The sequence below is a fragment of the Vombatus ursinus genome, unplaced genomic scaffold (genome assembly GCF_900497805.2).
Source record: "Vombatus ursinus unplaced genomic scaffold, bare-nosed wombat genome assembly UNPS02010219.1, whole genome shotgun sequence".
Lineage (NCBI taxonomy): Eukaryota > Metazoa > Chordata > Mammalia > Diprotodontia > Vombatidae > Vombatus > Vombatus ursinus.
Genome location: NW_020949997.1, coordinates 9,713,606 through 9,732,588, shown reverse-complemented (window position 1 = coordinate 9,732,588; position 18,983 = coordinate 9,713,606). Strand labels below are relative to the sequence as shown.

Here is an 18,983-nt window from a genome sequence, read left to right as displayed (position 1 = left end):
CAGATATATAAACACACGTGTGTGTGTGTGTATGTATGTATGTGTATTGATCAAAGCACAGTCTTTCGTCTCCCCCACAATCCCATATACATGGCCAACCCAAAGAACCTTTCCTTTTAAACTCACAACTTCCAGTTTCTAATCCTAGATAACCTAGTATGGACACTTGGCAGGATGGGAAGTGAAGACAAAGGGAAGAGAAGTGGGCTCAGAGAACAAATACAACAATCTTCTAACACCCGTGACCTTCTTTTAAATTCTCAAATAAATATTTCACTAAGGAAATTGCCAGAAGACTGAGCTCCCCCTTTCTGATGAGCGCACAAACTGTCAGGTCTCCTAAGAGCCAAGGCAATTCACAGCAGTTGGATAGTACATGTAAAAATCTCTCTTGGGGTTTGACTCCTTCCCCTTTGGAATGGCCTGTGTAAGAACATTTTTTACTCTATGTCTTGCTCCACACCAGTAATATAGAGTCTGTGTGCAGGCACACAGGTTGGCTCTGCTTAAAATGAAACCAGGAAACCATTTTAAAATCACTACTTGCCACTGAAAATGGATGACTTTTTGCTTCTTCACGTATATTTGTAAATGGAGATTCCAATATGAGAGCGTCAGGAGGAGTTTCTAAACAAGGGAGGGAAAAAGAAAACATGATGACGCAATAAGCCTTAGCAAGATGATGCCATTTTTAAGTGGCCTTGAATGCCCCCCTGTCAAAAACTGTGCCAAAGGGATCTGAGAAAAGTCCTTTCCAGACAAAGCTTGGGAGAGTTAAGTGCCCATGGCTCCATTCTACTGATGACTCTGACCCATTAGGGCAGTGATTTAGAGCTGGAAAGGACCTCCCCATCAAAAGGGAAAGAGGGGAATCACCATTGAAAACAGTATGGCATTCGAGCGTGACAGGAGTGAGAAGCACATGACCCCAGACACACCCTGAGCAAACCCAGGACTGCACTAGTCCAGAAACCACCCCATTCCACTCTTATCAATCTATGTACCAGATCTGGGTGACCCAGGGTGTGCACAGCTTCCAGGAACAAGGAGGTGACAGTCCTACTGCACTCTGCCCTAGCTGAGCTATATCTAGAGGACTGTTCATTTCTGGGCCACACATTTTAGGAAAGACACTGGTAAGTGGAAGTGTCCAGAGGAGAGTAACCAAGGGTCATATCCCAAGAAGGAACTAGGGATGTTTTGCCAGGAGAGGTAAAGACTTAAGGGGACATGATAAACATCTTCCAAGTATTTCAAGATTATCACAAGCAAGAAGGATTAGATTTGTTCTCTTTGGCCCCGGGGCAAGAAAGCAACGGGCAGACTCTACCAAAAGGCAGATTTCCAATGGGTACAGGTAAAATTTCCAAACAAGAGAGCTATCCAAAAGAAATGGCTTAAGGAGCAGCTGATTTTCCCCTCATCAAAGGTCTTCAAGCAAAGAATGGTTGACTACTGACAGCTTATGAAAAAGAATTGCTTCTATTGGACAGCTCTTGTTGTTCTCAAATTTTTCCTTACTTTGATCTAAAATTTGTCTGCAACCTTTTCTTTTTCAGGTATAAGTGAGATTAGATGAGGCAGCAAGGTGGTGCTGTGAATAGAGTGCTGGGCTTGGAGTCAGGAAGACCTGAGTTCAAAACCAGATTCAGATATTTACTGTGTGACCCTGGAAAATCACCACCTCTCCCTGCCTCAGTTTCCTCAACTGTAAAATAGGGATCATAATAACACCTACCTCCTAAGGTTGTAAGGATCAAATGAAATATCTGTAAAGTGCTTTAGGAAAAATAAGTGTTTATGGACTTGAAGTGAATCTCTGTGACTCAGATTCCATGATCTTCACAACAACCTCCCAACTCCAAAGTGGGTAGGACAAGCATGATGATCCCCATTCTATGGATGAAAACACTGAAGTGAAGGGAAGTGAAGTGAGTTATTTGCCCAAGGCCACACATGTAACAATGGCAGAGAAATCAAAAGATGGATACAACATAACAATCAGGTCAAACAGATTCCAGATCTCCAAGTCATTTCTCGTGTCTTAGCCCATGCTCCAGCTGTTTTTTCAAAGTAATTATTTACAGATGGGGTGGAAGGGAGAGGAGTCAAGGACACCTGATTCCATCTAGTACAGAGCTATCTTAGAAAGTAAATACAGGGAGGGATGCGTGTGAAACTTAGTATTAGCGGCATTTGGCTACATGAACAGCATCAGGGATTCTCTACCCTACAGCAGGAGAAGCTAACACTGAGGAGCTTTTTGGTTTTTGTTTTGTTTTGTTTTGTTTTTGTCTTAAAAAAAAATCCCTAAGAGCCTTGAATCATTTGCTCTTGAATCATATGCCACGGTAGAGCCGACATGCCACTGGGAAGTTTGTGGTTTCATCTAAGAAAGTGAAATTTCTGGAAAGGTAGATTTAGGCTTGATATAAAGGAAAAAAGTCCTAGTGATTAGAGTTATCAAAAAATAGAATCAGCTGCCTTGAGATTTCATATATCAAGTCTGAAGAAGGCTGAAGGGAAAGAGAACCTTAAAGGGAATACGCACAATAGATTGGGCGGAGGGAGGGACCAATCGGTATTTCAGATCCAATGAAAAAATACAGCCACAACTCTATCCATGTGACAGATACCTACTTTATACTCAAAATTAAGTAAGTGTGTGGGGGGAGGGGAAAGGGGAGCCTCAACAGGGTGCCCAAACCTGAGAAAAAGGGAACATGTGAGACAGGAAGACCTAGTGATAGAAAACCTTCTGATGAAAAACTCTTCAATAGAAGCCATCTTATTTAATAAGCATACAATGTGTCTTCAGAACTAGGGACAAGCATACATTTTGTAGCATGCTACTGCAATGGCCATAGAAAAGTTATGGTGGTCATTAAATGCCTTACTAGAGGTCTTAGACATTCTTACCTCGTTCACATAAGCGCCTTACTAAGTTGGTTGCAACTCTAGAAAGAAAAAAAAAGAAGCAAATTAATTGTAAATAAAAGTTAATCCTTTTCTATTTCCTAATCAAGAATGGTTTAAGCCCCCCAGAAGGATGGGCATAAAGCACCATCAATGAAATGATAATCTACCTTCTTTTCAAGGTTTTTTTTTTGTTTGTTTGTTTTTTGTTTTTTTCCAAGAAAGGATACTGTAATTGGACAGCTAGGAACTTGTGCTGCCCGTTCAGGAAGAATGGTGACCTATGAACTGAACATTGCCTTTTAGAAAGATACAAAGGGTAGGAAGTCCTGGAGGTCCTGCACAGAGGCTCAGACCTTTGATGACTCCTAAACAGGGACTGTGTCTGCTGAGCTCTCTTCCAGCAATGACCCACTTCACCTCACACCTTGGGAATGGATGAACACTTTTGATGGTAATGGGTAAGTCAACTTCCTAAATGACCACAGAATGCCTTTTACTACTGAACCCATCAGGAAGGAATAACACCCTTTCAACTAACAGACTTAGGAAAGTACATTGACCACACCACTTCTCATGAGACACCACTTTGAAAGTCATGATTCACTGCTTGGAAAGAAAGTGCCACTGATCAGCACAATGTCTTCACCAACCCAGCACATGCAGTAAATATCTATCCTTATTTATCCTTGTTGCATGTTTTCTGAACCCAGGCAGGACACGCAGGGAGATGATTATCTTTGTCTGCAATTGAACCCAGACCGCACTGGTTTGGCTGTACAAAGACCATCTTTGATGAAAAATTGGGAAGCCAATGAAAGATGCCCATTTTGAACATGGTTCATCTTTTTTGAGCAGGACAGCATAGCAGTGCCAATTTAGACTCTCATTCTCTTCTAGCTGGTATTTTCAAACATCCCCTCTTTACAGCCTTCAGAAAATAAGCTATGAAAAAGTTCAGTGTGTCTCTCTCACTCTAATGGAGGTTATCACAATATCAGACAGAGTATCATATCCTCTGGCACCTTACCCCAACCAGCTGGAATGTATTCAAGGAATTCGTCCTTTTGGGAAGGGAGGAATTGGTGGCTGCCATGGAGTTATGGAATGAAAGGGAGCGTATAGTACAGACCACTTCACCTAAGGACCTAGCTTTTCTGATGAGCACCTAGTTGCTGCTCCAAGTACAACTTATGCACAACACAACACAAATTGATTAGAAGGCCTTCCCTTCTGAGATGACCTCCCATCTAATCTCGCTAGATTTTGTTTGTCTATGTCTACGTATTTACATGTTGTCTCCTCCATTAAAATGTGAGCCCCTTAAGGGCAGGAACTGTTTTTACCTCTCTATCTCCTCTGCATAATGCCTGCTACAGAGTAATAAGTGCTTAATAAACGCTTTTTTGATAGATTGCATAGTGATGAGGCAGCTAGTGGATAGAACACTAGATCTGAAGTAAGGAAGGTCTGAGTTCAAATGTAGCCTCAAATACTTACTAGCCCTGTGACCAGGGCATTTAACCTGTATCTGCCTCAGTTTCCTCATCTGCAGATGAGGGATAATATAGAGATAAACACTTTAATTCTAACATATTTAATGATACAATGGAAAATATCTAGGGATAAGCTTCAGAAATGCTCATAGAAAATGGGGCTTGAGCAATAAATTTGGACAGGTCCATAATTTAAAGATTACACCCCACCCCAACTTCCCCATCCAAAGGCAATTAAATGCCAGGTGAATGGAAATCTTACCCAGTGCCCAGTGAATGGCCCCAAATATACACAGGATTGTAACCACTTCTTGCTTTTATCCAGTCAAAAACATGTAACGCATCGTAGGTCATTCCCCGTTCTGTTGGAGTTCCTATTGAATCACCCCAGCCTAAAAAAAGGAGTCCAGAGAAAGAGCAAATGAAAGATCTTAACATTTAAAGCCATTTGTCAAATACAAATTATTTGCATGCCCAGAAATGATTATTTGTGGGCTGACACATAGAAGAAGCCGGCTTATTCTGACTCGTTGAAAAAGCAAGACTAATGGCCATGGGTGGAAGTTCCACCTGCTTTTCAATGGGTCGCAGCTTTCAGTGCAATGAAGACAAAACTAACAATGAGGACCATCCAGCATAGAATGAATGGGCTCCCCTCGTTAGTTAGCCCCCCTGTCACCGAACCCAAGGAGAATATGGATGACGAGGGATGAAGGAATGGGCTGAATGATCTGAGGTCCATTCCAAGTCTTGGTTGTGAGGTTCTATGAGTCAGCTCACACCACAGCCACACACTTGTCCACATTATACTGACACTGCAGAATCACTGCAAAGTGAAGGGTAAAGGGATGAGTTTTCATAACAATAATAGTAATAACAGCCAACTTTAAAAAAATGTTTTAAGGTTTACAAAGCACTTTACAAATATTCTCATCGTACCTTTATATGTAAGTGAGCAAACTATAGTGGAAAGAGCCCAGGACTGGCAGTCAGGAAACCTGGATTCAAAAGTCAGGCTCTCCCACTAATCAGACATTTGGGCAAATCTTTACAGCTCTTTGGACTGCAGGTTCTTCATCTATAAAACTAGAGATTGAGTTTAGGTGATCTCTGAAGTCCCTTTCCAGTTGTAGCAACCTGTGATTCTGTGAGCCTCCAAACAGCTTGAAACATTCATTTATTCTTCTACTTAAACTTGTTTCCAAGCAAATATGTGGATTTCTAAAGCCTGAAAAAACACAGGCACTGGAAAGACTGTCTCATGGCAATTCCCCTCCTGGTAATTTGTAATCACTAGCTCTACTGACCTAGTCCTCCCAGGGAAAACTGTGACCTCCTACCCACAAACCTCCTCAGAATGCCACACAAAATGATGGCTAGCACAGATTATGAATTGACTGCTAAATAACAGAGGAAACGATTCAACACGATTCAACCAAAAAACCTCAGTCATTCCTTTCCATTCCACCCCTTAACCTCTCCCCTCTCCCCTTTTCTCTCCCTCTTTCTCTCTAATGGAAGTTATTGGGGGAGAAAATGTGTGCATGTGATTCATTCACTCACACATACACTTTAGTGTATGTAATATATGAGGTAATTTTTTTTTTGGTGGAGGAAAATAATAATTACTACCACTGAATCTGAAGTGGTCACCTCAAGATTACCTGTAATAATTGAAGGAATTGAAGGCTGGCATAAGACAGATGTGATATCTGTCCTCGAATTTGATATAATTTCTGATCTGTATTATAATGACAGATAATTTCACATCTAGAATTTGGCCAGTGCTTTCAACCTCCTGACCCTATTTGGCTTTCATGAAAACTGATTGGAAAATCTTGTCATTTTTTAGCATTGGAAGGGACCACTGAGATCATGTAGTTGAACCTCCTCATAGGAACAAAAAACCAAGGCCCAGAATAAGTCCCAACTAAAATTCCATCTTTTACAGAAAGCCTTTCCCAATCCTTCTTAATTCTAAACCCTTCTCTATGCTAATTATTTCCTATTTATCCTCTATAGCTTGCTTTGTATAGTTGTTTGCCTGTTGTCTCCCCCATTAGATCCTTAAGGATAGGGAGAGTCTTTTGTCTCTTTTTGTATTCCCAGAATGCACAATGCATTGCACATAGTAAGTGCTTAATAAATGTTTACCTATTGACAGATTAATTGGGAAGCAACTTGCCCAAGGTCACACTGGCAGCTAATGGCAGAATCAAGAGTTGAGACACATTGTGCTGGCCTCCATAATTGGGACTATAAATTGTAAGTCATTCATTTTTGTTAGGTGAAGTTCTTTTCAATTTTACCGAGCCTTTATTAAGCATATCAAAGTCCAAATCCCACACTTTGACCCAGCAATACCACTTCTAGGTCTGTATCCCAAAGAGGGAAATACAAATGGGAAAAGGACCCACATGTACAAAAATATTTATAGCAACTCTTTTTGTGGTGGCAAAGACTTGGAAATTGAGGGGATGCTCATCAGTTGGGGAATGGCTGAACGAGTTGTGGAATATGAATGTAATGGAATACTATTGTTCCATAAGAAGTGATGAGCTGGAAGACTTCAGAAAAAACTGGAAAGACTTATATGAACTGATGCTGAGTGAAGTGAGCAGAACCAGGACAACACTGTACACAGTAACAGCCACCTTGTGTGATAACTAACTTTGATAGACTTAGCTCTTCTCAGCAATGCAAGGATCTAAGACAACTCCAAAAGACTCATGGTGGAAAATGCTATCCATATCCAGAGAAACAACTATGGACTCTGAATGCAGAGCAAAGCATACTATTTACTCTTTTTTTTTTCTTTCTCGTGGTTTTCCTCTTTTGTTCTGGTTCTTCTTTCACAACATGACTAATGTAGAAATATGTTTATTATGAATGTATATGTAGAGCCTATATCAAATTGCATGCCATCTTGGGGTGGGGGGAAGCGAGGGATGGGCAGAAAATTTGGAACTCAAAATCTTATGGAAATGAATATCGAAAACTAAAAATAAATAAATAAATAAATATTTTGAAAATTTTTAAAAAAGTCCAAATTCATTACTATGTCCAAGGGTAAATGTTCAGTGCTAGAGAAGACACAAAGACAAATGAGACTTGGTTGCTTCTCTCAAGGATTCTATACTCTAATAGGAGAGATAACACACGTACATGAATAATAGTAATTGAAAACAGAATATACTAATACATAAGAAAAGTAAACAAGGTACCCTGAGGGTCCACAGGAAGAACTGTTCATTCCCATCTTGGGAGATGGGGAGGGAATCAAGGATGGCTTCATGGAAGAGGCATCAACTAAGTTGGGCCTTAAATGATGAGTAGTAGTTTAACAGGAAGAGAGGAGGGTTGGGGCTTGAAGATTTTAACCATTAGGAATTAAAAAGACAGAGGCAGGAAAACAAGGGCTATTTCAGAGATAGGGAGGAGTCTAGTTTGGGAGGTATAAAGAGTATAGAAGGGGGGTATTATGTGAGATAATGTAGGCTGAAGCCAGTTTGGAATTTGTTCTGCATGCAATTGGAACCACTGAAAGTTTTCTGAGCAGGGTTGTGGGGAGGGATGATGTAATCAAAGCCGAGGATCAAGAAGATTATTCTGGCAATGGGGTATGGGAAAGGCTGGAATGGGGAGAGTTAGGGGAGTGGGGAGACAAACTAGGAAACTACTACAGTACTCTAGGTGACAGGGAGCTAAAGAGTGAATGTCAGAGAAATCACAGAAGTAGATCAACATTAGTTAGCCACTTGCTGAATGTTAAAGATGAAATAAAGATTATAAGTACAGGTGACCAAGAGAATTATACTATTAACATAAAGAGAGAAATCATCAGGGAAGGATGAAAAGTTCACTTCTAGCCATGTTCAGTTTGAGATGCTTATAGGCTATCCAGATGGAAATGTCTAGTAGGTAATGGAAAATATGGGTCTGGATTTTGAGAGTCATCTGCTACTGGCCAGAAGTGAAGCCAAGAGAGCGCAGGAGAATGCCAAGGAAGGGGATGAAGACAGAAGAGAGTCAAAGATACAACAGATCAGGACAAAGAAGTGGAACCAAGGATAAAGACAATAGTCAGAGAAGTGGGGAGAGACTGAGGCAAGCGCTGTGTCCCAAAAGCCAAGAGAAACCTTCAACAAGACAGGTGATGGCCAACAGTTTGAATACTACAGACGAGTCAAGGACAATGAATACTGAAAAGGTGACGAGATCTGGCAATGGAGGAGGTCAAATGATGCCACGCAATGGAACAATTTCAGTAGAATGTTGATGGAGGAATCCAGATTGAAAGGAGCTGAATGAGAAGTGGATTGTGGGAAGAAGTGAATGGAGGCTACGCCTTTGTTAAATTTGGCAGTGACAGGGAAAAGTGAAATGGGTAGCCTGAGGGTCAAAGGAAGGGAGCTATTTTAGTTTGTTTATAGTACGTCTTTTTCATTTTTCCAGAGCAAGGTCCAGGACGATGCAGGGATCCAGGGAGGGGTAGGGATGAAGAGCACAAGTGGTCAGTAGTCCTTAATCTTGTGCTGTATTACATATGCTGCAACACATACATTCCAAAGCCTCTTTTCTCTGGATCCCGTGCCAGTTGCCTCAACACCTCTCTAGGTAGTTGCTCCAAGGGTGGCAGTAGAAGAAACTAAATGCTAGTCATTTCAGGTGAGCTATTCTGGAACTCTTCCAACAATCAGTGCAGGAACTAATGCAACTCCTTACAATAGGCTGGGCAAGCCTGTGCTGAAAAGAAGCATTAGGAGAAGTTTGTGGTCTTTTTACAGCTCAGTGCCTCAGACACCCAAGAGAAGGAAGTTGCCTTGACACATTAACAAAAGGAAAAGTAAGGAGTTTTGCCTTGGTGGGCTGAATTCCCTGATGTTTGTGTTTTTAAAATATCTTTTCTTAGGCCATTCCCCTTATCTTTCTTCCCCCTTGTACCTCAAAAAGAAACCAATGATTGCTGTTTTTTGAGCAGCTCGGCAATGAGTCACCATCAAATGATTATTTTAAAAAGGCATCACAAGGTTTAGAAGGAGCCAGTTTTGATGCATAAACAAAAGCCATGGGACTTAAGGCAGTAAAACCTGCTTCCCAGGTCCTGGAAAGTTATCATATGTCTACAACAGGAGTGGAGAATTGGTAGGTAGAAACTATACTAATATGGTTTTTCCAGCCAATCTTCTGGGGAAGTGCCTAAAGTTTCACAGTGAAAATCTACACAGCAGCAGCTCCTCATGACTGTTTTAAAGTACCTGCTTTGTATAAGGGAATGTGTGCTGCATTAACGATACATGGAAGTTTGAGACGTGGTCTATTTCTCTTAAAGCACTCACGATATAGTTGGGACAGTCATATAATATTTGTAAAAAGACAACAATACAAGGTAGCATTTGATAGGTGCTGAATGCATGGTATAAATAGTAAAGGCCGCAAAAGTTTGGAGGAGAGAATGATCCCTACAATAGGTTCCCAGGGTTAGGACTCCAGCTTCGCTCCCAACATCCTAGTCATTGTCACATTTCAGGTCAAAATATCATAGGAAGTGATGAGGGTAGTTTCAAACTCTCTCAGACTAGTCCAGGGGTGGGGACGTTTCATTTGTTCTGTGAAGTTTGGATTCAAAGGGCTGTACTTGTGACCTCAAGGCCACAGGTTCCCCACCCCTGGTCACTAGTCCTTTCCTCTCCATTGTCACTGTCACCAACACCTCACACTAGGATTCCCTACCATAGGTGGCATCCCTGAGTCCAGTCTCTTTCTAACCCTATGTATCCTCCACCCTGCCAGGTTAAGCTCTTAAAAACTCTGCTTTCATCATGTTCCTTTCTAGCTTAAAAACTTCCAACTGTTTCCTATTATAAGAACTCCACACATCTCAACTTGGCTTTTAAGGCCCTTCATAATCCAGCCTCCACCTTATTTATTGATTCATTTATCTTAACTTTATTTTCCACTATTCTCAAACACACACTCTTTGCTCTAGTCAAACTATCCTCCTCATTGGTCTCCCCAACCAGTGGGGAGAAGGGGGAGGGAAATATTTTATTGAGCAAATACTCTGCCGCTCTGAAACCTTTATTCAGGAAGAACTGGAAAATGAGCTAGTTTTCTTATATCATACACTTCATCTAAACTCTTCCTTTCCCCTACTTCCTGACAGAAGCATGCAGCCTAACGGAAAACACCATCTTCTGTTGAGCTCCGCTGTTCAACTCTGTATTTTAAAAAGTAGATGAAATCATATATGGCTGGTCAAACTTAGCCAGCCATCCTCTGTTGAGTTCTCATGAATTTAAAATCCAACCCCTTTAGGGCAAAGGCCACATGTCTTCTTTTGAATCTCCAATGGTATTCAGATAATATTGGGCACATAGTAGGTGCTCAGTCAATACTTATGGATTCAGTGGTTTAAGTTGGAAGGGGTAGGAGGAAGAAAATTTAAGGTGGAGGGAAGAGAAAGGAATGGCCTTAAAAAGATATTTTAAAAAAAATCAGGGAAGTGAGCCCATTGAGGCAAAACCCAGTACTTTTCCCTTTTCAACCTTTTCAGGGTTGCTTTCTTATTCAATAGGCTTGTATAGCTATAGCACACACAGTTCAAGGTCAGGGACCTGTCTTTATAGCAACTAGGCAGCACAGTGCCTGAAACATACATAATATGAGATTAATAAATGCCTGCTGACTTGAGTTGAATAAAAATTCAAGTTACTCAGGAAACAGATTTTTAACATGCCACATAACAGCATATCTTTATAACGAAACTCACAAGAAATTTCCCTGTACACATCATTGGCTGTGATTCAGACGTGCAAAACTGTGCCACAACAGAGCCTGTCATACACAAGGCAAAATCAGCAAGCCAACCAAACTCCTTCTAGAGAGTATTGCTGACATGGCAAAGACAATGAGTCATGCATAGCATTTTATTTATTTATTAGTGAGGTAATTGGGGTTAAGTGTCTTGCCCAGTGTCATACAGCTAGTAAGTGTTATATGCCTAAGGATTTGAACTCAGGTCCTCCTGACTCCAGGGCAGGTATTCTATCCACTGTGCCACCTGACTGCCCCAAAGGATTTTAAATTGATGAGAACTAGACAGGAGGCTGGAGAAGTTTGGCCAGCCATATATAATTTGGTCTACTTTTTAAAATACAGAAAGTTGAGCAAGGGAACTCAACAGAGGATGGTGCTTTCCATTAAGCTACGTGCTTCTGCCAGGAAATAGGGGAAAGGAAGAGTTTAGATGAAGTGAACAATAGGAGAGGGTTATTAGCTAAGTTTCCTTCCAATTCTTCCTGAATAAAGGCTTCAGAGTGGCAAAGTAATAGAATATTAATGTGCCATAAGAAACAATAAAGAGGGGGCAGCTAGGTGGTGCAGTGGATAGAGCACTGGCCCTGGAGTCAAGAGGACCTGAGTTCAAATCCAACCTCAGACACTTGCTAGCTGTATCACTGGGCAAGTCACTTAACCCCACTGCCTCGCCAAAAAAAAAGAAAAAGAAACAAAAAAGAAACAATAAAAAGACAGTTTCAGTAAAACCTAGAAAGACTAATATAACTGATACAGAGTTAAGTGGGAAGAATCAGGAGAGCTATTTATAACTGCATTGCAAAGAGTATCGACTTTCAAAGATTTAAGAAATTTGAACAATAAAATGACCAACCTTAACTACAAATGATGAAGCATGCTACCCACCTCCTAACAAAGAGGTCTGAAGGTACAAAATGAGACATACAATTCTGGATGTGGACAATAGATGTATTTGTTTTGCTTAATTATGCAAATTTGTTACAGGGGATTCCCCCAAAAACATCTGGGAAGGAAGGTTAGGAGAAAGATAAGGGTTAGCAACCAAAACAAATGGTGAAAAGGGTTATTGAAGCATTTTAAAAGATGCACAGAAACAAACAAAAGGAAGTTCAGAAGGAAAGACATGAGGACAGCTTGAATATTAACACACTAAAAGTTACTACATACTTGAAAAGCAAGTTTTTGTTAAAAGAGATTCCCAATTTCATATACAATACTCACTAGGTGTTCATTTTATCAGTTTTGTTTTTTAATGTCAGAAAAAAGTAAAGTTTCAAGTTTGGAAAAGGAAAAAAAAATTCCAGGGTTTTTCCCAACAAAAATGGTGCTTATTAAACATATACATGCATGGATATGTATAGCCATTTCATTAACTTTATGATCTCTGCTAACAGGACAGTCATATATTTGTAGTTTATGTGCAAGAAAAGGCATCAGTAATAGAGGAGACTAACTATACAGAAAACCAGGTCAGAAGAAAGGCGTTTCCATTTCCCTTCTGGCCATTCTCACACAGTGAAAAGGACCCTAAAGGAAGATTATAACATAGAAAATAATTGGATTTTTCCATTCCTGTCAAAGAGACTGTTTGAAGAAAGCATGAGGTTAAAGGAAGAGAAAAGAGGTCAATAGTAAGTTCTTCAAAGTCACTTCAAAATAAATCTCACCTCTGTAATCAAAGGTGACTACATGGTAACCAAGGGAACTCAGAACCTGTAAAAGGAAAAGAAACACATAGATTTTTGCAACAAATACAAATGCCTGTCTCACAAAGAGCTGTCCTTTTATCTAAAATGCCTAGCTAATACTTCTGTATAGGGTTCTGAGTATAACTAGCATACCTAACACCTGTGAGTTAATTAGTAGAGGTAACCTCACCTAACAAGCCTCACAAGGGATGGCCTTATGAAGGGATTTTCTACTCCCAGTTACTTCTAATTCTAAGGAATATTTTGAGGGTTCTTACAGTCCCCAGGATAAACAAACATCTTGTCTCAGATTCTACTTCCCAAGCCAAAAGACCTAGGAGGTGGAGGCAGAGGAAGAGGTTTACAACAGGGTTGTTTAGACCCTTAAAGGTAGCCAAGGAAGAGCTCCAATTGTACTCTGCTCTGCAATGTTGTTGTTGAGTTGTTTCAGTTGTGTCTAACTCTTTGTGACTCTATTTGGGGTTTTCTTGGCAAAAATGCTGGAGTGGTTTGCCATTTCCTTCTCCAACTCATTTGACAGGTGAGGAAACTGAGGCAAACAGGGTGAAGCGACGTGCCCAGGGTCACACAGCCAGTATGTGTCTGAAGTTGGATTTGAACTTGGGCCTTCCTGACTCCAGGCCCAGCACTCTATCCACTTCGCCATCTAGCTGTAATATCCTTTAGATATTCCCAGCATGGAACACTAGGGAGGAATTATATGGAGAGAGAAAATATAGTGAGGGAAGTCTATGCCTTTTTACTGCAATCCAACTAACTTTCACCTGTTAGTAGAATCAGATCCATTTATTACTAAAAAAAAAACAACAACAAACAAACATAAAAACCGAAACCCCAGCTCCAACTAACTGAAAACCTATTTATTAACTTCTCTACCCGCACACCAAAGGGTAGCTGGTGGCACAGTGGATAGAGCACTGGGCTTGGAATCTGAAAGACTCATCTTCATGAATTTAAAATTGGCCTTAGACACTTCCAGCTATGTGACCGGAGCAAGTCACTTAGCCCTGTTTGCCTCAGTTCCTTAGCTGTAAAATGAGCTTAAGAGGGAAACAACAAACCACTCCAGTTATCTTTGCTAAGGGTCACAAAGAGTTGGACACAACTGAAATGACTGAATAACAACAAAACTCTCACCAAACAGGTTAAAATCTCTAGGTAAGAGGACAATCACAGTGTTACCTTAAGGCCCACTTGTTACTGTCAGTGGACCACAACCTGATAAAAGGATATAGGAAATAATCCTATCATTAAAACTTCTTGCTCTGTTCAATCTTGTTCTTTCGAGTTCGGAAGTTGGAGTCACAGGACCTGAGTTTAAATCAAAGCTCTGACACTTATTACCTGTGTGACCTTATTTAGGCAAGTCATTTAAATGCCTCATCTGTTAAAGGAAAGGGTTCGTCTTGATAACCCCTAAGATTTTCTAGCTTTAAATCTATAACCTCTATAAGTAATCTGGGCTGGGCCATTTGACTCATTCTCTCTGCCTCCAATTCCTCCTTTTTAGAAATATTTGCTTCATATCACGAGCTCCCCTCAGTAAAAAATGAAGTCTATTTCTGACTTATCAACATGCTACCTGGCAATGGAATTATTGAAAATAGGAGTAAGGTAATTTTTAATAAAGAGAATTTCATGCCTTCAGCAAACTATCCAAGCTTCCAGATTCTACCTTGTGGGCTGGATAATAAGGCACTTTTTGAAAAAAAAAAAATCTGAATTTTATTGACTACTCTTGAGAAACCAAGGAAAGAGAATCTTCTAATCCACTTGGAGCAGCAGTTTTTAGACTGAGGTCTCAACCTTGGGATAGGTTTCAGGGGGTCTGCAAAGTTAGTTGCAGGAAAAAAACCTGTATCTTTATTTTAATATAATTGGTTTCCTTTGTAATCACATACATTTTTTCTTATGCATTTTAAAACATAATTTTGAGAAGGGATCCATAGGTTCCACCAGACTACCAAAAGTCTCCATGACATAAAAAAGGTTAAAAGCCTATTTCATGTACTAGTTGAAACTCATTACTTGAAATTTTGTCTAAGAAGAAAGAAAGAGACTGGGCTCTATTCAGTACAAACCCAGACAATGTGCCCATCTACCTACAGTTACTCCCTAAATGCTTTATGTTATCAATAAGTCTTTGGAATATGATGTCATCTTTTAATCTAATCACAGGGCATCGACCCCCATCAGCTTTCACTCAGGCTCATTTCTATTTACTTGGTAAGAGACTTATTTAATTGGGCCCAAAATGATAGAGGGTGAGCAAGATACAAAAGAAAAAAATCAGGTATTAAACTGGTCAAGTTTAAAACTCTATACAGCGGACCTGCTCCATGGGTCAAGACTTTCAGAAATTACCCTGTCTAATATCATTCTATAGCCTATTTGGCTATTTGGATACTAAGACTAAGTGGACACACCTGGAAAGTATCATACAATCTGCTGCTACTGAATCGAGTTGTGTTAGCTACTATGTCAAATTATAAGCCACAGAAGCGGATATAGGCTGTGTGGAAGCCTTGAGCAACTTTACATCAAAGACCAACAAGGCATTACTAAAAAGGCCACTGGGATAAGCCAATAACTCCTACCTTCCCAGCTAAATATATACAAAAGCCACAGAGACTAGAGCTGCCCTGTGTTTGATCTCACAGGGAGGCTACAGGAATGTAGGTAGATCATAGAGAGAGGGAATGGAATGCTTTTCTTTTAATGTGGACCACAAAGACCCACTTAAAAGCTTTTTAACCAACCCCTTTCTCCTCCTAAAGTAGTGGCAACTCCCAGAATTATAGTCCAAAACTCAAGAAATGTACCTCTGAGGGCCCAGAGTACTGGCTGATCTGTTCATCTGGGAAAGAAAATTACCTTTGGCATATATTGAATTATTTCTCTGTTTTTCTGTTATTCTTTTCTGCCAGGAAAGGCATTGCACTCTTTAAATACTTAGATGTCTTTTATTTGATATATAAGGGAGGAAAGCACATCCCTAGTTATATGTCACTTCTGACCTGACAGCACTGAGAAATGTCCTGAATTAGAAAGAGATTTAAAGAGATAGAGAAAGACAGGGGGGTTGGCCCTAGAAAAACATGCACCAGGAGCATGGTTCAGACCCAATATCACAGAAGCCAGTGATTTTAAGAGGAATACAGTACTGATTCAACAGAGAGAGAACCCTCAGGAGGACTGAGGCAGGATAGGGCTATTCCTTCCATGGAATACAACTTCATGAATACAGAAGCACATCCATCATAATTTAACATGGCCTTGGCAATTCACCTTAATTTTTTTTCCCTCCATTTTTTTCCCTTTCCTTTTTTGGAAAGAATGGGTTTTGCAACTTCCCATCTGCTTTGGCAAACATTTAGAAAATGCCTTTCAATAAAATTGTTGGAATAAGTTGTACTGTATACCTATCATACTGTTAGGCAAGGAGCTTATTCAGTAATAAGCATTTTGTTTTAAGTTTAGGTCAGCAGTAAAGCATATCTGTAATTCTTGCTATTATTATTAATTATTATCATTATTTTGGTCTTGGACCTGTGATTTCATCAGGATGGGGAAATCCAGGTGTGGAAACTCCCTCCAGCAATGCAATTTTTCTGTAACTTACATTTGTAGAGAGCTACCTTGATCACTATCCTGCCCATGGTCACATAACTGATACACATCAAAGGCAAAACTTGAAACACAGGTCTTCCTGACTCCAAGGCCAGCCCTACATCCATTATGCCAACTGCCTCTCATTACTAACACCACAAAAGGGTGGGTCAATGGCTTTGTTGGGAGTCTATTCAGCACAACATTTTGAAAACTCAAGGTCAAATAGCACTTCATGTATCCTGCCAGGGTTTGTTTGACACAGGCATGAGAAAAAACAATTCAGAATTCTGAAAAATGTCATTGTGGAAATCTCCCATGAAAAATGTTTTTGCATGGGCAAAACAGACATCAGCTTGCTGGTATAGCTTCCTAACATTTCGTTACTGAGAAGAGCAGAGAAACTACAGCTATTCCCAGCATCAGCTAACTTTGACCAATATTATCAGGGGATTCATCCTGTCCCCTCCCACCTCTTAAAATGAACAAATGGAAGAGAAAATGTCTTACCTTGTAGAGTGCCACTCGATGGTCTCCTCCCCTAAAGAAATTAACAGAGAGGGACGTAAAAAAGTGATACACTACATTAGCATCATCTTCATAAAGAACTAGGGTACAATCACCAATTCAATACAATCTAATAAGCATTAATTAAGGACCCAGTGGCTCCTTAATGTGTAATGTACTCTGCTAGGTGCTAGTCAAAATCTGCTGATGGAAGCACTTTAACCATAACCCATAATTCAGTGGCACTATGACTAGAGGATCTATGGCAGGAAACTAAATCTATTTTTTTCCCCTTTTCTTCTTTCTTTCTTTCTTTCTTTTTTTTTTTTTTGAAGGCAATTAGGGTTAAGTGAGTTGCCCAGGGTCACACAACTAGTAAGTGTCTGAGGCCAAATTTGAACTGAGGTCCTCCTGACTCCAGGGCCGGTGTTCTATCCACAATCCGTTTTCTTTCAAGTGAATTCAACATATGCTTTTTTTCCCATTTTTAAAAATTAATTTATTTTTAATTTTCAATAATGACTTCCATAAGCTTTTGAGTTTTAAATTTTTCTCCCCCTCCCTTCCCACCTCCCTCACCAAGATGGCATGCAATCTGATATAGGCTCTGCATATACATTCCTATTAAACATATTTTCACATTAGTCACAACATATGCTTTAAATGGAAACTGTATGTAATAGAAATTCACAGTTTCATAATTCAATCTTCCTTTCCTGTTCTCCATACATTGAAATGCTTTTGTCTAGTCCATAAAAAAAGTGGAATTAAAATGACAGAAGTCTTAAGAAGCCCTCACAGTAAGCCTCTGAGGCCACAGAACCCCAAAATAGGGTTCCAAAGCACTTGAAAAGTAAGGGGGGGGTATCCTGGATGTTTCTGCTCAAAAACCTTTCAGAGGAATAGTAACTCAACAGTGTTTGAGACCTCCCCTGGGCATTCCCAAAGCAAGCTGTAGCTCTAGGAACCAGAGAAGAAAGCTCAAGTCCCTTTTCTTGCCCTGCAATTCAAATATGGCCCAGGTTCCATGGGGCTGAAGGCTCCCTGCCTGGCAAGCAGGCCAGTTTACTGGTAAAGATCACATCTTCAAGCTCTCTAACCTGTTTGGCCAAGTCCACGTTGCACTGCACTGTGACTGCCATAGTGAAGAATTAAAGAGTCGAAGTTTTTAACTTGGGCAGCCAAAAGCCTCTTGGGTCTGTAAGGAATCATTATGACAACTTCCCAGAAGGGCTTCCAAGTCAAAACAAATTCCAAAAGAGACCACAGGCACATCTCCCACTCTCATAGGCCACCTTGCACTTAACCTGGCAGACAATAGCACATGACTTTTTCAGACCATGAGAAAACTTTTATGAAAATGGTGTTTTCATTTCCCTTCAGATGCCTTGGGGACTAGATGTCACCTGCCTTCTTCAGTTAAACCCAGACTGTCTGGCTTGTTTGGGGGCACAGAAGCAGTAGCAGCAGCATCCTACTGCTTTAGCAAACTCTATTTTCAGGAAAGAAATACATGCAAAAAGTCATGAGAGGGACTGAGCACAGCATATGTGGAAGCCTTAGAAATGGCCCCAAGGGACTGCAGGTTTTTTTAAATAAATTCACTCAACCAAAAGGAGCAAACCAATCAAAAACAGTGTTTCTCATCACCAATTTAAAAAAAATTATGTGAGAGAAGGGTAAGGTGGACACTTTTGTTTTGTTCTTTTAAAAAAACCAAACCAAAAAATATCATAATTAAAGCATGTTTTTGAACAAGGAAGGGATCAGGTAGGTCTAAGGACTAGGAAAACCATTTTCCCGAAGTTCCATTTCAATCAGCAACCCTTTCATTTCCCACAGGTTTTGCACTGAATTGCACCGAATGATCTGAAACACTACTTATATCCTAAGACTGCTTTTAGAAAAAAGTCGTGAGAAAAACTCA

At 40.2% G+C, this 18,983-nt stretch overlaps 1 protein-coding gene across 6 annotated transcripts in view; it reads right to left on the bottom strand.

Moving 5' to 3' along the window:
* The window catches only part of ABHD12 (abhydrolase domain containing 12), a 140,350-nt gene that overhangs the window by 11,322 nt on the left and 110,045 nt on the right, over window positions 1–18,983 (bottom strand). For all 6 annotated transcript variants that reach the window (XM_027853905.1, XM_027853902.1, XM_027853900.1 and 3 more), the window contains 5 exons: window positions 17,060–17,090; window positions 12,899–12,944; window positions 4,675–4,804; window positions 2,920–2,957; window positions 548–627 (listed from right to left, as the gene is read on the bottom strand). In XM_027853905.1, the coding sequence (XP_027709706.1) occupies window positions 548–627; window positions 2,920–2,957; window positions 4,675–4,804; window positions 12,899–12,944; window positions 17,060–17,090 (325 nt within the window). The remainder of the gene's footprint in view (window positions 1–547; window positions 628–2,919; window positions 2,958–4,674; window positions 4,805–12,898; window positions 12,945–17,059; window positions 17,091–18,983) is intronic.